This window comes from Alligator mississippiensis, chromosome 9 (assembly GCF_030867095.1).
Source record: "Alligator mississippiensis isolate rAllMis1 chromosome 9, rAllMis1, whole genome shotgun sequence".
Taxonomy (NCBI): domain Eukaryota; kingdom Metazoa; phylum Chordata; order Crocodylia; family Alligatoridae; genus Alligator; species Alligator mississippiensis.
In genome coordinates, this window is record NC_081832.1 from 14,152,627 (window position 1) to 14,173,969 (window position 21,343).

The 21,343-nt window shown below is 38.5% G+C and overlaps 1 protein-coding gene across 6 annotated transcripts in view; it reads right to left on the reverse strand.

The window, feature by feature from the left end:
- STAU1 (staufen double-stranded RNA binding protein 1) overlaps positions 1 to 21,343 on the reverse strand; it is a 42,824-nt gene that overhangs the window by 9,235 nt on the left and 12,246 nt on the right. For 2 of the 6 annotated variants that reach the window (XM_059733163.1, XM_059733162.1), the window contains 10 exons: positions 16,433 to 16,709; positions 14,921 to 15,045; positions 12,627 to 12,783; positions 11,500 to 11,638; positions 10,606 to 10,771; positions 5,814 to 5,912; positions 4,151 to 4,381; positions 3,426 to 3,569; positions 2,405 to 2,551; positions 379 to 451 (listed from right to left, as the gene is read on the reverse strand). In XM_059733163.1, the coding sequence (XP_059589146.1) occupies positions 379 to 451; positions 2,405 to 2,551; positions 3,426 to 3,569; positions 4,151 to 4,381; positions 5,814 to 5,912; positions 10,606 to 10,771; positions 11,500 to 11,638; positions 12,627 to 12,783; positions 14,921 to 15,045; positions 16,433 to 16,625 (1,474 nt within the window). In that variant the 5' untranslated portion in view covers positions 16,626 to 16,709. The remainder of the gene's footprint in view (positions 1 to 378; positions 452 to 2,404; positions 2,552 to 3,425; positions 3,570 to 4,150; positions 4,382 to 5,813; positions 5,913 to 10,605; positions 10,772 to 11,499; positions 11,639 to 12,626; positions 12,784 to 14,920; positions 15,046 to 16,432; positions 16,710 to 21,343) is intronic. The other 4 variants (XM_059733164.1, XM_059733167.1, XM_059733166.1 and 1 more) reach the window with 4 other exon arrangements.

The following is a 21,343-nucleotide window of genomic DNA, read 5'->3' on the forward strand; positions in this document are numbered from 1 at the left end:
ACACCGATTCTGTTTTCCATTTTTCTTGGTCATCAAGATGCTCAGCTGTGACCGCCTGCCACATGGCATCGGCATTGAGTATAGGATGGATGGGAACCTTTTCAATCTTTCCCACCTCCATGCCAAGACCCAAGTTACATCAGCCCTGACTGTGGAACTTTAGTATGCCAAAGATTGTGCTGTCATTGCCCATACTGAGGACGACCTACAAATGGGCCTTAAATTACTTCTCTCAAGCATACCAGTGCCTGAGGCTGACCCTTAATGTTGGAAAAAAAAAACAAAAAAAACACAGGTGATTCACCAGCCTGCTCCAAATAACTATTAAATAGCTTGAGGCACATAAAGGACCAAATTCATTTCAGTAAAGTCACTTACTAGTTGAAGTTTCTTCACAGCCTGGTTCAAAGAAGGTTACTTTTCTTCCATCACCTGGTTTCTTTACTGGTGTCTAAGAAAAACCCAAACATCAATAACTTTTCCTCAAAGCTTTCATGGCCTAGACTATTCAACTAGGTGAAAAGTCAGAAAACTTCAGAAAAAAAGAATTCAGAGGGGTTTACACCAGTGTTTCCCAACCAGTGTGCCGCAGCACATTGGTGTGCCTTGAGGCACGTCCAGTTGTGCCGTGGAATTTTGGGCTGGAGCCACACCCTCCACCTGTCGCCAGCGTGGACAGACAGATGGGGGGCATGACTCCACCAGCCAGCAGTTAGCGTCCATGCACTGTGTTCAGATGCACCACCACCCCCTCCCGCATTCACCTGGTGTGCCATGGGATGGGAGAGGCCTGGTAAGTGTACCGCTGAAACCAAAAGTTTGGGAAACACTGGTTTACACAAATCTTAATTTTTAGATAACTATGCAAGAACCTAAGTGATGTATACAAAATAGCTGCCTAAATTACATTTAGTTTATGACTATAAAAGAACCATAAAAAAGCAATAAAGAAACACCCAAGTTCAGAACTGGATACTTCTAGCTAGCACTGCTGAGTGAGTAAAAAGTGAAGCTATACCAGGGATAGAATAATGCTTAGTGTGGGTACTTAAAGTTGTATGTATAAGATCTGCCTGAGATTAATACACCCTTTCAAAAGGAAGTCCTATTGGGGAGAGGATGTTACAGGTTAGGCAAAACAAATTTAAAAAAAAATCTGTCCACTGGTTCATGGCTTCGAATTAAGCCAAATTTTGAACCTCTATGATATCTAGGGAAGATTAGCACGCCCTCTAAAGAAATTTAAATGACAAAGGTTATTTGTTAGACCTATATTAAGGAACTTTACTGAGCAACGGCCAGTTAAATTAACATACTGATTACTTCTCATAGAGATGCACTGACATATGCAAAACTGGTGCATTAAAGGAGAAAGTTAGGTAAAACCCTTTTAATTCTGAACATCAAGCTGAAGTCTGTTAAGTGAACTGGGGGAAGAACTCAAGCTTCAGTTAAGGAAAAGTATTTTAAAGATCCAGCCTAATATAAAAAGTGACGTAAAATTAATGTTATCACAGGGTGTGACATAAGCCTGGCAACATGTAGGTCCTAAAAAACAACGGTTTTACTTGCACAAGCTCTGAGCCATTCTTTGTAGAAACTGAGCACATCACATGGCCCTCTGGTGCCAGGTTGCTCACAGAAGTCAGGAGTAGATATAGCACTGCCCAGGTACCTTATGTTCCAACTGGACCCTGCCTCTAGGAGCTACGCCTATCCTTTTTCAGGGAGCCTGGGATCCTATAGTCAGCACTCACTGGCATCCCTTAAATTTCTTGTGGCCATATTAACTAGTGCCTCCTGTCCAGCAGGCTAGAGTGAGAAGTGTAGACTTACTATACCAGGGGTGCTCAACCTCCAGCCCATGGGCCAAATTTGGCCCACACAGGCTTGGAATATAGCCCACAAGGCTCCCCACGGGTCAGGAAACTTGGCAGCAGGGGAACACCAAAATTAAGTCCCACGGAGCAGGTAGGAACCAGGCCAGAACCCTCCCCCCGCATGACTAGATTGGGGCCAGGTACACCCCCTTCCCTCCATACAGGGCCAACTTGCACCCCCTTTTGTCCCTCGCCCCTTTCCTTGTTCCTGGCCAGGTTGGGACCAGGACACACCCCATTGCTCTTGCAAGATTGGGACATCTCCTCCCCCACAGGGTTGGATCTGGGCCAAGCAAAGTCCCCTGCTCCTGCGCAATGGGAACAGTTAGGCTGCTCCCCTCTGCATGGCCAGATGGGGCCACACCATGCCTGTTCCCAGATGCTAGATTAGGTGCACCGGCTGTATTCAGCCCACCAGCCAAAAAGAATGAGCACCACTGTATTATGCTGATTTTTACCCACTTTGTATTTACTCATTTCATTGTTTTTGTTGGAACACCAGATGAGGAAAATCAATGTGTTACCTTCTCTTCCGTTTTTAATGCTGGTTTAGGGGGTTGAGGTTGAGGGACTTTGAAACCTAAAAGCTCCAACATGTTTTCAGCTGCATTGCGTTTAGCTACTTTCTTGTTCGTACCCATTCCTTCAGCTGTGTGCACACCAACTTTCACCTGAAAGAAATATGGACAAAGAAAAAGCAAATAAAGTCTCATGAAAATAAAAACAACATTTTCATTAAATGACTGTTTTGTCTCCATATGGCCAGAGCAATCAGAGACTTGGCTGAATTGATTTATTGTCCTGAACAAATTTGTAACCAATCATAGGCTTCACAGGACAAGAAACAAATACATGGAATAATCAGCTTAGTACTTGATCTCTCCAGGGCATTAGTTTAAATGCATCAGCCCAGGAAATCTATATTCAAATAAGGCACCAAGGTAATATAATTGTTTATAACTATGCAAATTTCATGACAATAAAAGGACAGTAAGATTTTAAACTATTTTGCACAGTGGCAGCTTTCAGCCTTGTCCAGCACAAGAAAGAGGGGTGGAGGATATCTTAGCACTAGCTACCACTGGGTTGCTACAACCAGTGCCAAACAAATGCTACCATATTATCTGATATTGCAATGCAGGAAGATATTTTGGAATACAGTACTTTTAAGAAAAGAAAGAAGCTGGTGGAAAAGATATAAACTTCTACATTTCAATGTCCACACATTACAAAAACAAAGCACTTTTTATCATCATTTGGCAGTATTTTTCTGTGTTTAAGAAAAATGTATGCAAGCATGATGTATTTAAAAATTTGCCTTCCAGCATCTCAACTACCTCTTTAACAGGACTTAGGAAGAAGGATTTGCCTTCTTGAGCCCTTATCCTGCTCCAAGGGAATCAGATGGAGATTTTTTTTCTTAATGAGCTCAATGCATTTGGAGATGCAGTACTACTAAGTACATGTATCTTTCTCAAAGTCTGGTAACCCTAACTAAAAATAATTAAAGACACACATATAAAGATTGGAAATCAATATACAAACCTGCATAACAAATTCCCTGCGCCTTGGAAGACCACGTTCTGTGATGAGCATATACTCTGGCTCCTTTTCTTTTTTGGCCTGCTGTATCTGAGCAAGTCTGCTAATAGGATTCATTCCTTGGCCATATTCTGGGCTTGTTTGCAGCTAAGGTGGAAACAATGTTGAAAAAATAAGCTGACATTTGCAAATATTGTACAGCAATTCCAAATGTAGCGTACCAATTAATTCATTCATTCAACTGTAGGCATTAGGTTCCCTAAAACACCAAAACCTGGTTTATGGTGTAAGAGCAATACCAATAGCCAAGCAATAGTAGTAAAACATAGTTGATCATGTTCTTAGATAAGCTACCAATAGCAAAAGTTCAGCTTATTTTGAACATTTGGAGACTACTGCTAAAGGTAAAGATTTGGATGGAGGTGGCACAACTGCAAGAAATCCATAAATTGGTCTCCTTAAGTTTGAAAACTAGTCTAGTAGTTTATACAGCATATGTTCAAATATTTTCTCATTCATCTGGAAGTCAACATAAACTACCTTGCTACTGCAGTAGTGAGCTCTGTTAACTGAGGATGGTGAATAACTAATATATCAGTTGTAGTACCAGACCGCTGGTTAACTTTCAGCATGTGAAAAGGGCATTTATAACAATTTTGGGAATGTTCCACACATTATGACATTTTTCAGCAACAAAATTTGGGTCCAAAAAGGGAGGTATTTCTTACTTTCACTATTGATTTTGTTTTCTTTTTGATTCGTGGCTTCATTTTCTCAACCGTAGGAAGGGGGGGCAGTTTTTTCAGTTCTTCTAGGACTGCTATTGCGGCATTTTTCTTAGAGATCTTCTTGCTTTTTCCTTCACCTTCACCCATAAATTCCCCAACCGACACCTTGGTTACAAAGCTCTTCATGTGGGGAGGACCACTTTCCTTGGTCACCTGTTTCAGAGGGAAAAACTGAGTGAAAGCGTGATAAACACTTATTAAAAATGGTAGGGCACAATGTTTATAGCAAACTTCATTCACAAGAACTAGAGGCAAGGGGGAATTTGTATGAGATAGCATTCCTGAAATGATCCAGGAAGAGGCTATTTAATAACATGACCACTAAGCATAATATCATCCCACCCATGCAAAATTTGTTAAATAATTCTACCTAGAAAAGTGCATGCACAGCAAGCAGGAAGTAGAATTTACATTTTATGAATTAATGGTCTTTAGCATGTTTCATTTACTGTTTTACTCTTTCAGAAGAGAGTATTAACTTTGTTTTTGGGTATACATCTCCACCCAATGATTTATATTACAGTGATTTGATTAGTACAGACAAAGCAATTCTTTTGGACCTAGAGTCTTAGTTCAGAAGTACAGACACTGGAGGCAGCACTGCCTTCAAACTACTAGCTCTAAAATAGGCTTGTTGTCTATTTGCAATCACATATTAAAGCCACCAAATGCCCAAATACTGACTCGTAGAACAAAGCTTGACAACAAACGTTAGTACAAATTAAGATCACTGGCAACTGGCACTTTCCAAATAGCACTCTTTAAAAAAAAATAAAATCAAGTCTGTGCCAAACTTTTAAGAATACTGAAAATGTAACAATTTAAGTGTTCATGAAACAGATTAGAAGTCAATTTAGTGAAGTAACCCATGTCAGCAAAAATAGCAACAGAATAAACTAATACTTCAGTGCAACAAGGATGTTCCTCTGGTACGTAATAAATTAAAAGATAACTAAGATGGTCAGAAGGGGGCAGGAAGCAGCTGTCATCCAAGACAACGTAAAGGAGAGGAATGTAAGTGAATGAGACCAAAGAGTTTGTTCTGAAAACCAGAAGGGCAATTTTGAGAAACTGGAAACCCATGATGACACTTGAGGATTAATGTTATACAGTCCCACTTCCTACTCAAGAAGGGAAACCTGCTTGTGGGGTTTTGAATTATACCTTGTGTATAATTCACATCAGTGCTCAATTATGCAATGATAGAGAGACTCTTTAAGCTCTTTCCCCATTTGAATTTTGTTTTCACTCTTCTAACTGTACATGTGATGTAAAGTAAAGAGACTCATTCAATAATGAAAGGATCTTATGTTAAATTTTCAAAGAGCCTGGTACAATAGCACATAGGGCTACTCATGTGTGCTATGATTTGTGTGGCCTGCCAATTCTGGGGTACAAGTGGTCTTCCCCCCCACCCGCTTTTAAACCATTTAGCTCTGGGATGATCAGTTTGAAACTCATTTGGATAAAAGCATATTCACAACTAACATGCAGCTTTAAAAGTCAGTTGTTCTTGTCTAAATAAGTTGCTTTAGATCATTTTATCTTAGTATCCTCAATATTCTAACAAAATATAACTCTAGAGCTTGTAAAATAAACATACCTCAAAATTCACAGGCAAGTTCCTTTTAAGTGCAATCTCAAAAACTTGGCTTATTTCAGATTTATTGAGATTTTCATCATCTGGTTCTTTTCCATTAACCTAAAAGCAGCACACATTTAAATAAAGAGCATGCTAGCTGAATGATAGTCATCCAACCAGTTTATTGAACCCACAAATCAAGTTGTCTAACCTTTGCTGTCTACATGAGAACATAGAAATATCCCGCACGTACTGCAGACACTTAAAGTTAAGAACCTTGTTTCAATAATGGTTTTTAATGTAAAAGCTGATAAAACTTCAAATTTGCATATGTGCTCACTGAAGGAAGGGAAAACAGGCTCTCTGAAAGCTAGCAGGCTTAAAATGTATTTCTGGAAAAGTTAAGACAAACCCAAGTGTGACATACACTTTTTAAAACTGAAACACTTGTGAGAAGCTAGTTACACAAGTTAATTTGACATTTGTATGAAACCCAGTGAGACCATATCGGCATGAAAAATTTGGATTCCAAGCACTGGCCAGTCAAATGTGTGATGGTTAATTAGTTCTGGGGGCAGCCATGTATTCATAACATGCCTCTGTTTAATCATTCCATCTGGACAACCATAGGAAGTGGTTACAGTGCACTATGGGCAAAATGCCTGAAATCAAATGGCTGAGTCTTAAATCATGCACTTTCCATAAGGGCATTAATGCTAATTTGGTCACATCGCTAGGCGTGTGTATATCTCCAGTCAAATGGATTTCAAAACCTTGATTACAGTCTAACTCTGCTGTTGTTGTGCACTAGATAAAAAAGTGGATTTAAAAGGCATGGCAATGACGCAGAAACTGTAAGGCTGCAGCTACCAAGCTATGATATAGAAAGGACTACAGGCACAGAGGAACTGTCAAAAAACAAGAGCTCAAACACCAGAAGATTAGAAAATGGATTAGATGCTTTAACTACGATTAGAGGAATAGCCTGGAGATGTCTCATTTAGTAAAAACAGTTTAATAAAAACAAAAAACAAAAAACCCCCCCAAAAAACTTTCCCTCTCTCTTTGCTTCTACCATCTTCGACTATTTTAAGGATTACAGAAATCTAGTTTACTGTTCACCATTAAACCTAAACCCAGAATGAGTGACCAATAAAGCAGACTTGCTATTTGCACTTGTCTTCAGGCAGATTTCTTTTTCTGCCCAAAGCACCATTACACTAAGTGCTTAAGCTGCAAGCACTCCAGAGGAATGTGTAAATCCCAAGATACTTTCCAGGGCAAACGCCTGACATTTTTAGTCTTCTCAGTACTGTGTATGGTATCACTTATTTCCAGCCTCTGAACTCCTAACTACGTTGAGGCATGTACGTAGAACTCTCCAATACATATTTGCAGAGAGTGAGGTCAAATGATGCACTAGTGCAAGACTGTGGTACATGCACAGTGAACTGTTGTGTTTGAGAGCTGTTCAGGCAATACCAGTACTAAAAGCAGAGCACTTCCTTCCCAGCAGTATGCTCCAAGATTTGACATTTTTGAGACTCAAAAGAACTTTACAATCAAGTTCTAAAACTTCTCTGATTTCAAATGCAAAGTGGGTAGGTTCAAAATTAGCAGCACTGTTTAATCAAAAGGACCTTGAAAGCCCATTTTAAGAGTTACTGTAGGTGTGACTGAAGAGCTTAAATGTTAGTTTACTGCCTGCATCTCTAGTGATAGTGTCTCAGTTTGGAGGTTAATCACATTAAAATATCTTTTATTCCTTGCACTTTTCAATATATTCTGGTTTTGATTACTCACATGTATTTAACATCATACTTTTATAGACAAGCATATCCTCTTATTAACTAAATTAACTATTTCCCTCCTTATGCTGTATAAAGGAGTATGCACCAAGAAACATCCCAGAGCTTATTACACTGGTATCAGTTGTGTTGTGTGCTGGTGTGTGCTCCAGCTCTAAACTATGTTTGCAAATGGTTAAAGAATGAGGGTGCATCTAAAACAAGCAAGTCAACAGCATAATGCCAACTAACAGAATAAAAGAAGTTTCAGCTTGCATGTACTCACAACTTCTGAAACAGAATATTTTACAAAAACAAAGCTAGTAATTTGAAAAAAAGCAAACCACCATTTCAACAGCATAAAAATACCCCTTTAACATTTTATAAAAAAAAAAGAGTAGAAGCCTATAAAGTAATACAAGGAAACAAAAAATATCCAGGTTGATATAAACTAAAGAACAGTAAAATTGTTTAAATCTTCCCTTTCCTAACAAGGAAATTATCAGCCTGGCAAGAAGGTGAAGGTAAAGCACTAAAGTAACTCCAAATGCATTCATGCATTCTTGTCCACTTCAATTAGAGCTACTACATTTAATGGTCCTGTCGTTCAGTACAGTTGTACAAAGGACTAGGTGATATTTTAGAGAGACTTTGTCCCTTTCCAGAAAACTGAACATACAGCTCCAAACAGCTATTTATTTTCAAGTGAAAGGCTATAGATTGTCCAGACAGGTGCTTCCAGAACTGCTGCACTACAAACAGGAAGACAAACACTGAATCATCTAAAGCAGGGGTTCTCAATCCAGTTGCCAGTCTGCAGCACGGTCGGCTGCCAGACCCAGAACTGGCCGTGGACCAGCAAACCGTGGCCCCCCAGAGTCAGGCAGAGAGGCCGCAGCTCCGTCTGCAGGGCCTGTGGCAGCTCAGGGTTTGAACAAGCTTTATTTCAAGCACCCCCACCCCCATTTTGAAGCACAGGGACACCGATACGCGAGATGCAGCAGCGCGGTAATTACAGCATGTTGGAGCAGCCGAGCAGCACTTCTACAGGAGTAGAACCCCATGCTCTTTAGTTAACGCGAATTTTCTTAGTACCGCACAATGGTGTTACTCGATTCAATGAGCATTAACCAAAGCACGTTAATAATGCATGTGTAGACACGCCCAGAGCAGTGTGAACAAATCTGTGAACACATTCCAAAATCCTCTTTAGCGCAGGGGCTCTGCTACCTTTCACAAGCTACAGGCCACAACAACTCTGCTGCGGTCCAATGCAGGCTGGGTGGCTTTGGCGGCACATCAGCAGCAGAAAGCTTATCCCCACACCTGTGAGCTGTGCCCATACCACTGACACATTTCCCAACCCCGCTGCTTCCTAGCTACAGCTTCCAGTGCTGGGACCACATATCTGCAAACTGCATCCATGCTGCTGCCACTTCTCTCCACTTTCCTTCCCCCACTCCCCTGCCTGGGGGCACAGCTTGGCTCTAGCACAGCTCCTCACTGCCCACACAGCAGCAGTGAGGGGTCTGGGGAAGCAGCAGTATCTGGCCACTTGCTGCTGACACACTGCTGAAAACACCTGGTCTGCATTAGACCAGACAGAAAAAAGCAGCAGTGTAGGTGTGGATGGAAGCTGCCCACCTCTGGCATGGGCACAAGCAAAGCCATTCAACTCTGTGGGCCAGATCCCATGGATCCACTGGCCAGCCATATGTTGCCAGACCTTGCATTAGAGCTTCCTAAAGATGCAGTATGCACAAGCATTAGCTAGGGATAATGCCAAAATTAGAGGATGTGCAGTTCAATTTTTACCACGGTTTTAGGTTATGGATGAACACCTGTGCTGTCAGTTCAGTGCTGCACCTGTGTGCACTGTGAGCAGAGAATCTAATCTCCTTGGGTAACTCAGGTCCCTGTGGTAGGTCAATGGATTTGGACGTCTCAGGGTGGTTCTTGTGTTAGCCAATATTTCCTTAAACAACTGGAATATTGTCTTTTAAAGATAAATTTATTTTTGGGCCTGTCAATCGTGATAACCAGCCGTAAGTGCTATATATTTGGACAAAATAAATGTTCAAATATTACTCTTTGGAGCTGCTATGTTGGTACCTGAGCATCATTGCTGCACATGAACCATACACACCTGTCAAAAAGCCATGGATTTAAAACTTACAGGAGAAATTCTGACTATATGGAAGGTATTAAACTCCTACAGCTTTTAAAGAGGCCATGGCTTTTACCTAGTTTTCATACTTAGAGATGACAACTTTTCATACACAATTTTAAAAAATGTTTAGAAACAATCTATTCAGTAAAGCAGAAATTTGCAGGAAAATTAGAAAAAGACTATGCTTTGTTATCCATAGACTTGACAACTGCAAGTTAATCCATAATGGCCCTTCAATGCCTTGCCCCCAGGCCAACCAAAGTATTGCTGCTAAAATGCCTCTTGTATTCATGTCACAAAGTATATTTTCACCTTCTAAACAGGGTGCAAGGATTTTTTCCTCATTTTTTCAGCTCAGCATACATCTGCTTTTTGATTTATTTTTATTTACTAAAATGCACTGGAAGTCTAAATATAGTCATAAAACAACATTAGAAAAATGGAATAAATACATGCACGTACAGTGCATGGAAAAACATGCACATACAGTGATGTTATGTGCAAGAAGTAAAAAACCATGAAGGCTATAAATTCAATCATCGAAAAACTAGGAAATGGAAGAATTAAGGATGCTTATGCGACCTTATTTAGGCAGCGGTAGCAATGCAACAGGAATTATGATAGCCAAAGCAATGAAAATAACTTATTTGGAAAAATCCTCCATTTATGAAAGACATCTAAAATTGAAACTATTTCCACTGGACACTAAGCAAGTCCACACCAACTCACACACTGAAGTCTTCCAATCTGAAGTACATTCACCTTTTAATTTAGAAAAAAATACTTAAAATCACTTCTATCTGACATGTCATGGCATCTCAATTCACACTTAAGATACTTGAACTTTAGTTCCTACCTCTGGTTTTTCAGGCAGGGGCTCATTCTGCAAAACTTTCAGTGCTTTAGCAGCTGCATCATGCTTAGCAGCCTGTCTTGTTCTTCCTTTCCCATGAAATTGCTGTCCTCCAATAGAGAGCTCAACTTGATAAAGTAAGGGTCCAACAGGAAATGGGTAAAAGTACCTAAAAACAGAGAGGTCACTTTGCCTGTCTGCAAGTTGCTTGTAAGCTACAGAGTAAACATTTAGGAACATAAATTATATAACCACAAGTTTCCCGTGACAGTAACCAATGCTCAACATGACACTCTTAAATATATTCAAAATGGCTTTAATATTTAAGCTTAAAGTCTGAACGATTTGGTAGACTTTTAGTATCAATACAACAGGACAAGGAAAAGCAAACATTTCTGTGAAGCAAGACACCCTAATATGGTTTTTATAAGCCTTATGATTTACCAAGCTCAGAAGAATGAACTTCTGCACTCAAATGAAATATTCCATATCAATGTCATGACTTACATCCAAATCAACTACAGAAAAAAGTCTTAAATTGTTGGATTTATTTTCCTTCTCACTTAAAACTATAGTAAAAGAGGAAATAATTTTGTTTACTTACTAAAACAGACTGTTTATGAAGTGCTCTTAAATGAATAAATTCACTACTTAAACAATTTCCCCTTTTCAATTTTTGTTTTCTCCCTCACCCAGAGGAAAGAAAAATGGAGAGACTATGATTGGAAATGCCTGAATTTTGGGGGATTCTTGGTAAAGTGATAGTTCCATAAACCACTAACAACAGAAACTGCCTAAAGGTCAAGTTGAACCTCCTATATAGCCTGGTTCATGCACACAAGGAGAAAAGAAGTTCAAAGAGTCCAGAATCACAAACAGAAAAGCAATGGTACATACCGTGGCGGATAAGCACCACCTCTTATATTATAGTTGTAGGTGGATCTCATCCCTGTATAAGGATCAATAGGTTTGTACATAGGTTTCTTTCCCAGCTTCATGCAAAGTGCATTGAGCTCCACTGTGGGGGTTACACTATCTAAATAAAGAGAAATAGAAGATAGTTGTCCAAATATCACAGCAGAGTAAAGCTAGGTAAATGCCAATACTGCTTCAAAAGGAGAGCAAATTGGGACTGAATACTTGGCACAGGCATTATGACAATAATGAGTACTGAGGTTCTGAATATGAATACAGATGGAAGTAGTGAAAACATGACGGGTAAATTTTGCTGGAAATCACCTGAACTTGTTAGGTGCTGGCAAATTGTTACGTTACAGTGTTTCTACAATACCACTGATTAACTGTTATGAGAAAAAATACAGAAGAGACAGGTTCTCTCTCGCATGTAACCTACCTTCTTCTACATAAACAAGCAGCTGTACTGTATATTTTTTTTTACAACACATGATTTGTAGAAGTTTTTGTTTCACAACATAAACAGGCCCCACTTAATCAAATTTAGCATCTGGGCTCTACTAATGACAATATATTCTCTACAGACCTTACTACAGAATCCATGCATAAAACTTGAAGTTCTCATAAAAACCTCTCAAAAGCATATTAATTTGTTTTGTTTCTACAGATACTCTTAAAAACAAAGCACATCATAGAGCCTCGGGCTATCAAAACTGTCATAGAAATTTACCTACCCGTGAAAATAAAAAAAACTCCATTACTATTAGAAGCGTCTAACCAGGGCAAGCAAACCTTGATAAGATTTCTCAAAAGGAAGCACAAAATCCAAAAGCATCACTAAAATATAACCTAACATCTCTGAACTTCCCATGTGTCTATATCCATATCTAGTCTCTGTTCACTATTAAAATGTTTCCATTTGATATATGTCACAATTTCATTTTAATTGGAAAAACTAAACCACAAGCTGTAAAATGGTTGGCGATTGCCCACAACAACATTTCAAGTTCACTAAGTTAAACACAACCTTAAGCAGTGCCAATATATACACCAAGTTCAGAGGTGAGCAGCCTATAAATATTTTTTAAACAACCAGTCCTTGTATATACCTGGGTTCTTTCCTTCGCTACGAGATGGACGAGCTGTAGGTTTAGGAAATTTTGTCCCTTCCAATGCTTTGGCAGCTGCCGCATGTTGAGCTTTTTTAATACTAGTTCCTTCAGCTTCCCAGTGCTGGTCCCCAAGAGTCAGCTGCACTGTAAACACCTGCATAGGAAAAATGCAAGTTCTTTATGATGACCCACACCATAATTTCACCTCAGCTGTTAGGACCTTTTGCTTAAATATGCCTCACCCTCTAGTTCGAGAAGTTACTTTTTAGTAGCTGCAAACTAAAGAACGTCATTGTCCACGATACAACTTTAAAATATACTGGCCACCATGTTCCAAACATAGTAGTTGTCTGTACCTTTTCCTAGTTACTGAGTACAAGGATTAATAAAAACCTTTGCACTGTTTTAATGGACCGAACTACTCACTCAGCAGCCTCCACAACATGTACTTAAGTTGATAGGCAGGGGGATTTATGATGCGATACTGAGGTTTTTAATTCCCATATGTTTATCTTGAATAACCTTTTTGAAATGTAACTACTTATTCGTCTATTTTTACTTTGCATCGATTATTCACTTTTTGTTTTACACTTTAATTTTACACTATTTTTTTCCAAACGCTGCAACAAAGATATTTAAGCCACTCTCAGGAATAACAACTTTTGCCATAGGTATAATGTTTTATCCCCCCCAAATCGTTGACGCAGTTATTTTACACAAGTTTACCTAATATAAGTACTTTTGAGTACTTCACTGTAAGCACAAAGATACCTATTATCGTAAGTTCTCTCAAGTAAATCAGATACATCGCAAACCATGTTCTTCCCAACAATAGTTGAAGCTTCATTTTGATCAGAACGACAAAACGATCACTTGCCCCGAACACTATTCCCTAGTATTCATGATTTTTAAAATGCTTTGCATATAGAGCCTTTAGCTGAAGACGTAAGAGAATAAATGGAACAGGGCTGATTGCTGAACATTTTGAAAACTTGTTGATTTTGCTCTATCCCAAGCACGTTCACCTAGCATAGATATAATACAACTTAAAGGGAAACTAGTGTTAAATGTATACAAAAAAATCTAAGATGATTTATCTTGTGTGGTGGTAACTCAGGAGTCGCACAGTGAAAAGGTGATAAGAAAGTGCCTTGTTATTTTTTTCCCCCTGCCAAATGTCAGGAATGTGTTCTGTATATTTGCTAGTCCTATATATTAGCTATCTGAATGCTAACAGCAGGCATTTAGAGGAACAAAATATTTACTAGAGCCTGCCAAAATGTTAGTAATCTACAATGTCAGGGACATGCAAAGTCTGTGTAGGGCAATGGTGGTACATCACCGCCAAGTCCATAAGGATCTGAAGACATTTATACTGACCTAACTGGTCTGTTTGAGAGAGTGGCCTACAAAGCTCTTCTACTCTGTGTGCTGGCAGTTAAGTGAAATTGACTAAAATCAGGCTCTCCAACCCAACAAGCCCCATTCTAGTGAGTTTCACGTTGCCCTCAGCTACAAGACAGCAGTTAGCAAAGAAAAGTGTACAGGTATTTTATACATATGGGAAGAAACTGTTTACAGTTCTAAAAGAGTAAGTAGTTAACTGAATATAACCCAGGAGAGATTTTCACATCAGAGCTTATATTTGCACTCCTTGACTCCACCTTCCATAAGGGCATTAGCATTCTGACTGAGAAGTATTTTGCCAAAAGGGAAGGAAAAAAAAAAAAAAAAAAATAAAAAAATCAGTCGGATCTCAACCATTTTCACTGCCTCTCTAAGGGTGCAATCAGTTTATATTTTTGGAGAAGGAAAAGTATTTTCACTCTCTTCCTACTCAGATGTTGGTTTGCCTCGGTCATGTTCAGTCAGGAAGAGCACAGACAATTTCAGCACAAAAGGCAAGCATGCAATAAAGTCAAAGGTGGGGATTATATTAGGAACCAATTGCTAATACTGTTAAATGCTGTAGTTAGGCCATACAGTATAATGCAAGTCTCAAATACGTTACACATCTCTTGTGAGAACATAAATAAGCCATTTACTAAAGTTAGTTATCAAGGGACAAGTTTTAATCCAAATGGGTATCTTACCTTCCTCAACTTCAGCATACCCATTGTATGAATTGTGTATTGAAAACTGAACTGTATTAAAGTATCTTTCATGTCTCATTAAGTTACCTGTACCGCTACTACAGCAAATTATGCTGCACAAGAGCTACATATTTTGTCTTTCCAGTCACAAAAGTTCTTTATGGCTCACATTGTTTAGGCATTTATATTAATAATTACCTTAGAATGAGCTGGACCTTGCTCACTCAAAAGCTTATACTCAGGCTGAATCTTGTTGAAACGGGCTAACTCATTCACAAGACACATTGGGGTTTTCTCTTTGGGGTTTGCCATGTTAGAAGGAGCTGGAAAATAAGACAGAGACATAAATGACCAGGTGGACATTAAGACTGCTCCAGTTCTCAAAAAATCAAATATCAGATTTGTTGCACCCTTGCAGAAGGGCTGATAAGAACATGCAACCTTCCAGTTTTGGGACAGAGATCCCCAGCTATTTCTCAAATGGGTGAAGATCAGGCAGATTAAGAGGTTCCCCAAGAACAGCTATGTAAAGCATTGTTGAAAATGTTACATTCTAACAACACACATCACAAATCTGACAATAACTACAGAAGCTAATTTTCAAAAGACATCTACCACAGCACCTAGAGACCTGGTTTGAAGTTTAAGAGGTTGTGGTCTCAACTTTGATCTATGTAATATATTCTGACTACCAAGTTTTCTTAGCAGGTACTGTGATAATTTGCTTTTAAACATTTTTAGAAGTGCCAGGTCTTAGTTCTTGGCTTTTCTTTCCCCACCCAACTTCACAATTTTTTGTTTAGTCTCATTACCCCCCCACCTCCCATTATCTGTTTTGCATTTTTTCTAAAAAAGTATGAGTTTATACATTTTGATAGTACTACTATTTATTATGCAACATCTTCATTACATTGTTTATTATGAACATGGTCAAATATACATGAAGGCTGCATACAGCACTACTTGTGGAAAAGTAGTATTATTCTGGTTTGGGGGAAAAAAAAAAAAACTGTTAACATAACAAGGGCTCCTTTCATACATACTCCAATCCCTGTGCTGTCAAATATAAATGAAAGACTGCCAGTTGGTTTCAAATACTGTACTTAAAACTCTTGTAACACCACATAAACCTTGTAAAGTGTTGTCAAATCTTCAATGTCATCTTGTTTTGAATACAGTACAGGTAGCATTTTCTCTCAAAAACTTTAAACAAACCTGAACACTGGCTTAAACAGGGATAAAACAAGGCAAGCCAACAGAGTTGGTGCAGGGTTTGTTGTTTTTTGGGGGGTGGGGGGAAGGAGATTGTTGGGGGGGGTTTGTTTTGCGGTTTTTTTTAAACAGCGTGTGAAACAGAGTTCCTCAGTGCCACAGAATCATAGGAAGTTAAAATTCAAAAGGGACCTCAGGAGGTCATCTAGTCTAAGCCCCTGCTCAAAGCAGGACCATCCCCAACCAGGTCATTCCAGCCAGGGCTTTGTCGAGCCAGGCCTTTAAAACCTCCGAGGATGGAGTTTCCACCACCTCCCTAGGTAACCTGTTCCAGTGCTTCACCACCCTCCTAATGAGAACGTTTTTTTCTTAATATTCAATCTAAACTTCCCTTGCTGCAACTTGAGACTATTGCTCCTTATTAAATGAAACTACCAGAAACCAACCGTATCAGATCATAAAACAAAGCTAAGAATAGACATACATTCATATTCTTACCTGCAGCTGCACTGGTGGATGTAACAGATGCAGAGGGTAAAGCAGAATTTTGAATAGGTCTACCTGCATTTTCAGAGGGCAGGGAACTAGTGGTAGAAGGAATACTCAAAGGCTGAGAGAGAGACTGGTTCTTATTCAAGATTTGGCTCCCCGAAAGGGCAGCAGATGGATTCTGAATTTGAACTTGAGACATGTTCAATTCCAACCAATGCGAATTACTGCAGGTGAACAGCTTCGAATGCAGATTAGTTCAGTGCGATGGAGCCTAATGGTTGACCTAAAAGTTGTAAGGAAGATAGACAGACAATTATACCAAATACTTAACCGTCAATAATTCAAGAACATGAATGAACTATTACATATAAAGCATCCATTGCATTGCATTTATTTTGCTAGTATAAGGAGTCTTAAAATGTCCATTGTTTCCATATTGCATACAGTAAGCCACTTCCATCACTAAAATCTTAACAAGATACTTCAAAATCCACATGGCCTAGAATTTAAGCTTCATGCTGGTTGTTTACACAACAGAAATGAACTACAGAAGCTTAATTTATGCTTGCTCATTTAAGATTAACTACCCATCTGTTTTCTACATCAGCACTGAATCCACTTACAAAACAAATCCAGTTACCTTTCCTGACAGTCACTGCTGGAATACTTAACACAGAAGTTTCAAGGATTTGATTTTCATCTTTTCTGCCATTTAACATTAAAGCCTATAATTCCAACGGGTAGGTAATCACGCTACCATTTACAAAACTACTGCTCAGAGAAAACACACTCCAGAACAGTCAGAAGGGGTTTCACTTTTTCTATGTAGGTGGCAATGAGCAAAGTCAAAATTTCAAATACCCCCAGACTTCCACAGTGTATATGTTAGGTTTATCTCCAAATGCAGAAATTGCTAAATTTAATAAGGATTACACATGTTTATGGAAAGACCATAAAATTAATGGTTTAAAACAGGGGTGGGCAAAATGCGGCCCGCCAGGCCATTCTATCCAGCCTGCGGGGCCCCTAAAAAATGTAAAAAATTACTATTTATCTGCCCCTGGCTGCCTATCATGCGGCCCTCGATGGCTTGCCAAAACTCAGTCAGCGGCCCTCTGCCCAAAATAATTGCCCGTCCCTGGTCTAAAAGGAATTAAAAGGAAGTGCTTAAGTAACTGTAACAAGAAAGGCAGCAGGCAGAAGTACATATACATTTTGTAACAAATTATATTAATTTTGAAGATTCTCTCTAATTGAATTAGAAGTTCCCTCATTCTCAGTTCAAATGTCAGGGCAGAACTGCTCAGCTTTGTGGCCCTCTAGCCAAATGCTGCAATGCCTCTTAAACAACTGTCTATTTTAATTGGAAGTAACCAAGTGACAAACTTGAACAATTCAATGCGAAGTACTGCGTGATGAGCTTTTCTCTACTAACAGGTTCAAGATAGTGTTGCAGTCATACATAACAGGATTCCATCTTCATGTCCAGACAGTCCAGCCTAAATATACGCTAGCATACTGAAATCATACCTGCCAAAGCCAAGCTGCCAATAACCATTTATCATCCACCCATCCATTTACTGATTCAAAATAATTTTTTACTGCCAAGTTAAATATTTATTACACATGTTCATCCCAAATGCAGATTTCTACAAGGCTAGCTGGCAGAGGTTTATGCTATCATAACTTTATGATGAAAAATAAAAGTGAAATCACTGCTCCAGAAACCACCCGGGTGTTATTACAAGCACCACAGCAGTACAACTGTTCCGCAGGCTTTAAATTCTGAGCCTGTGAAGGAACTTCCCGATATAAAGGGGGCGGGGAGGGGGGCAGGGGGAGAGGGCAAAGTGATCTTTTTTTTTCCCCTTTAACTAGTACTGAGGAAGACCTGTAGCAGGAAATTGTATTCAAGAATATCCAGACATAAGGATATTTGCATTAATACTTTTGAAAAAAGGGACTGATGAAAAAAAAGAGGCTGCAGAAGGCAGCAATGTAATGTTGCAAAATAACTCAAAACTTTCCTGTTTCATTACACTGACACATCCAGAAAGTCATACAATATTTGTATCTGAAGGAATTTCAGGTAAATGGATCTCTCTATTGGGGGGTTCTAATCTACTAAACTCACTGATTTTGATCCTTCTCTTCATATTTGTAAATTTTTTGATGCATCTCCATTAAGTCCCCTTTAAATACTCTTAATTCTGGTTCCATGCTCTCACCCAAGGCAGTCATTGTTTCTTGAGATCTACAACTGATTATGAATGAAGTTTAGATAACTGGGCTAACATCTTATTTAAGAATAAGAATTTTAATAATTCCCTATACTAAAAATTACTCTGTAAAGAAGAAAAGAATTCTTCTAATGATTCGGTTTTAAGATTTTGGTTCCCATACACTTGTTACATATCCTAATTACACAGACAATATTCTTATTTGGCTCATGACTAAAGTTAAACATTTTTATCATCTAAATTACAGAGAAATAAGGCCCTTCCTCTAGAAATGAGCTATTCATCCTCACCTGACTGAACTGATTATATTGTTTTTCATATCTATTTGAAAAGGAACTGCACAGGGATTATAGCGCAACCATTACTGGAAATACCTCTACTCCCTCTAACAGGCATTCTCTACCTGTCTTTGGAGACTTTGTACAAGGCTGTGTGTGTTCAACAGTTTGTGCGTTTCCACTCTGCTTTACAGTAGCTCACAATATGACATAATGAGGAGGTGAAGGTTTCCCTTTTCACTGGGTTAAATATAAAAATATAGCAAATATAATAGGGACTTTTATACACTGTACAAGTAGCATGCGTTTAAACCCTGGATCAATAACGTACACACTCTTAATTCTGAACATTTCCAGCACGATAATTCAGCCCCACAGCTCAAAAAACCTAAAATGCAATGACTGATTCATTCTAAATGCTTTACAATATGCAACAGAAAAAATAAATGCATCAAACATAAAGAAAACTAGTTTATTCCTGCACGCAGAGTAGTTTTAAATGCCACAGAACATCTACAGCTGCTTATCAAAATTTACAGAAGTTTCACGTTTCTTACCCTCTTAAGTCTAGCAAGTAAGCTTTTCATGAAAATATTTTGTTAAAAAAAGAAAAAAAACCAAACAAACCCCAAAACACTTGGAGACCAAGATAGAGCGAATTTAGAAGGTGGCTCCAGAGTAGAGGTATTTAACTCTAATATCTAATTAAAAATAACGTAGCACCAGAAGTGTTGAATAGTCTTGAATATAGTGAAAAAAATTATTGGCCGAGTGAAGAGCATAAGATCTTACAGCTCAAAGAGTCACAAACCATGCAGAGCTAAATTACTGACTCCTCCCCATACCAATCAGTTCATCTCAACCAACGCCATGTCACTTTAAGCAAAATAATTTATAGGTGTTTTCTAATCCACATTTTTAAGAGAAAACAAAAATAATAAACAAACAAAATATCCTAATAGCTTGTGGATCAGACTCAGGATTGTTCAGACCGCTGTAGAAAGTAGCTTTATAGTGGATGACCCTTGACAGAAAACACTACTCATGTCCCTCATATTTAAAGCAAAGAGCTCTTCTTCGGTCAGTCACTGCCTCCATACTAGTTAAGAGGGAAGAGGAAATCTGATAGCTGGCATCTCTCACACATCTTAATTTGCACTTTAAAACAAGCTAGCACATGAACAAGAAAAATACACTTCCTACAAAGAAATTCCACTAGAAACTCCAGTTAGAAGTAGATGTTATGATCCACTTGTATATAATCTATATATAGGTGTATATATGAATGAGTGGATCATAACATGTACTTCCAACTGGAGTCTCCAAATGGTCCTCAAGGATAAAGCAGAATCTTTCAGCAGGTATTTAGCCATCTTTAAAATGTAAGCAAGCACTTCTGGTTCCTATACTGCAAATTCACCGCATTGTTTCAGAATAGCCATCTGAAATGCTGGTGGTTCCAAAGACGTTTCGGCTTTTATTATCCTAGGAACAAATATTGTTAGTGTATAAGTAGTAATGAAGTGCAATATTTAATCTAATTAGGAAATCACCAAAGGAATCCCCCGGTTTTATCAAGAGCATACTTCCATGATTACTCTCATTGTATTCTACTTTGTCCATTTTGTTCACTGGAGGATGAAGAGCATTTGAATTATTAAGCCTATTTCTAAAGCTGCATGATGCCTATTAAAGCTTTCACAGATTTTCAAGTCAGCACTTAGATTTACTAACAAGCATACTTTTTAATCTGTATAACTTTACCTACCTAAATTTCATCAATGTTAAAATTAATCTACTCTCAGAGAAGATAAGTATTTCTTCCAACAAGCTTAACTTCACACCATAACCTGCAGGATAACACATACTAAAGGCTAAATATCTAAATTCCATTTTAGTGGCTATCATGGTCTTTATTTAAACTGACCATAAAACTATATTCTGGATAATTTTAACCATACAAGAGTCAAGTTCATATTAACTTATGAAAATGACTGCACCTCTTCAACTGCCAAAATGTAGAAACAGCACAAAACACACCTTCGCAGATTGTGAATCTTCTCAGAAAAGTTGCAGTTGGCTTTCACTTGCAGCAAAAGATTAAATTTACTGTTCTTTTTGGAAACAGGTGTTAGAACAGGTCAGCAATATAGACATTCTGCATATCTCTATATGCAACACGTTTTGGTGAATGCTTATGGACGGCAATAAAATTTAAAATGGTGTAAGACTTGTTTTTATTAGAAATTAGAGGGGGAAGGAAATCAACTTACAAGCAAACAATTTACACTTCGGTCAAAAGCTAGGATCTCAGAGTTGTTATCTTGCATTTCTGCAAAACAAGCATTTTAGGCTTCTCATTAAAAGCAAACTTCCCACCATGCTTTCAGAGTCACCTA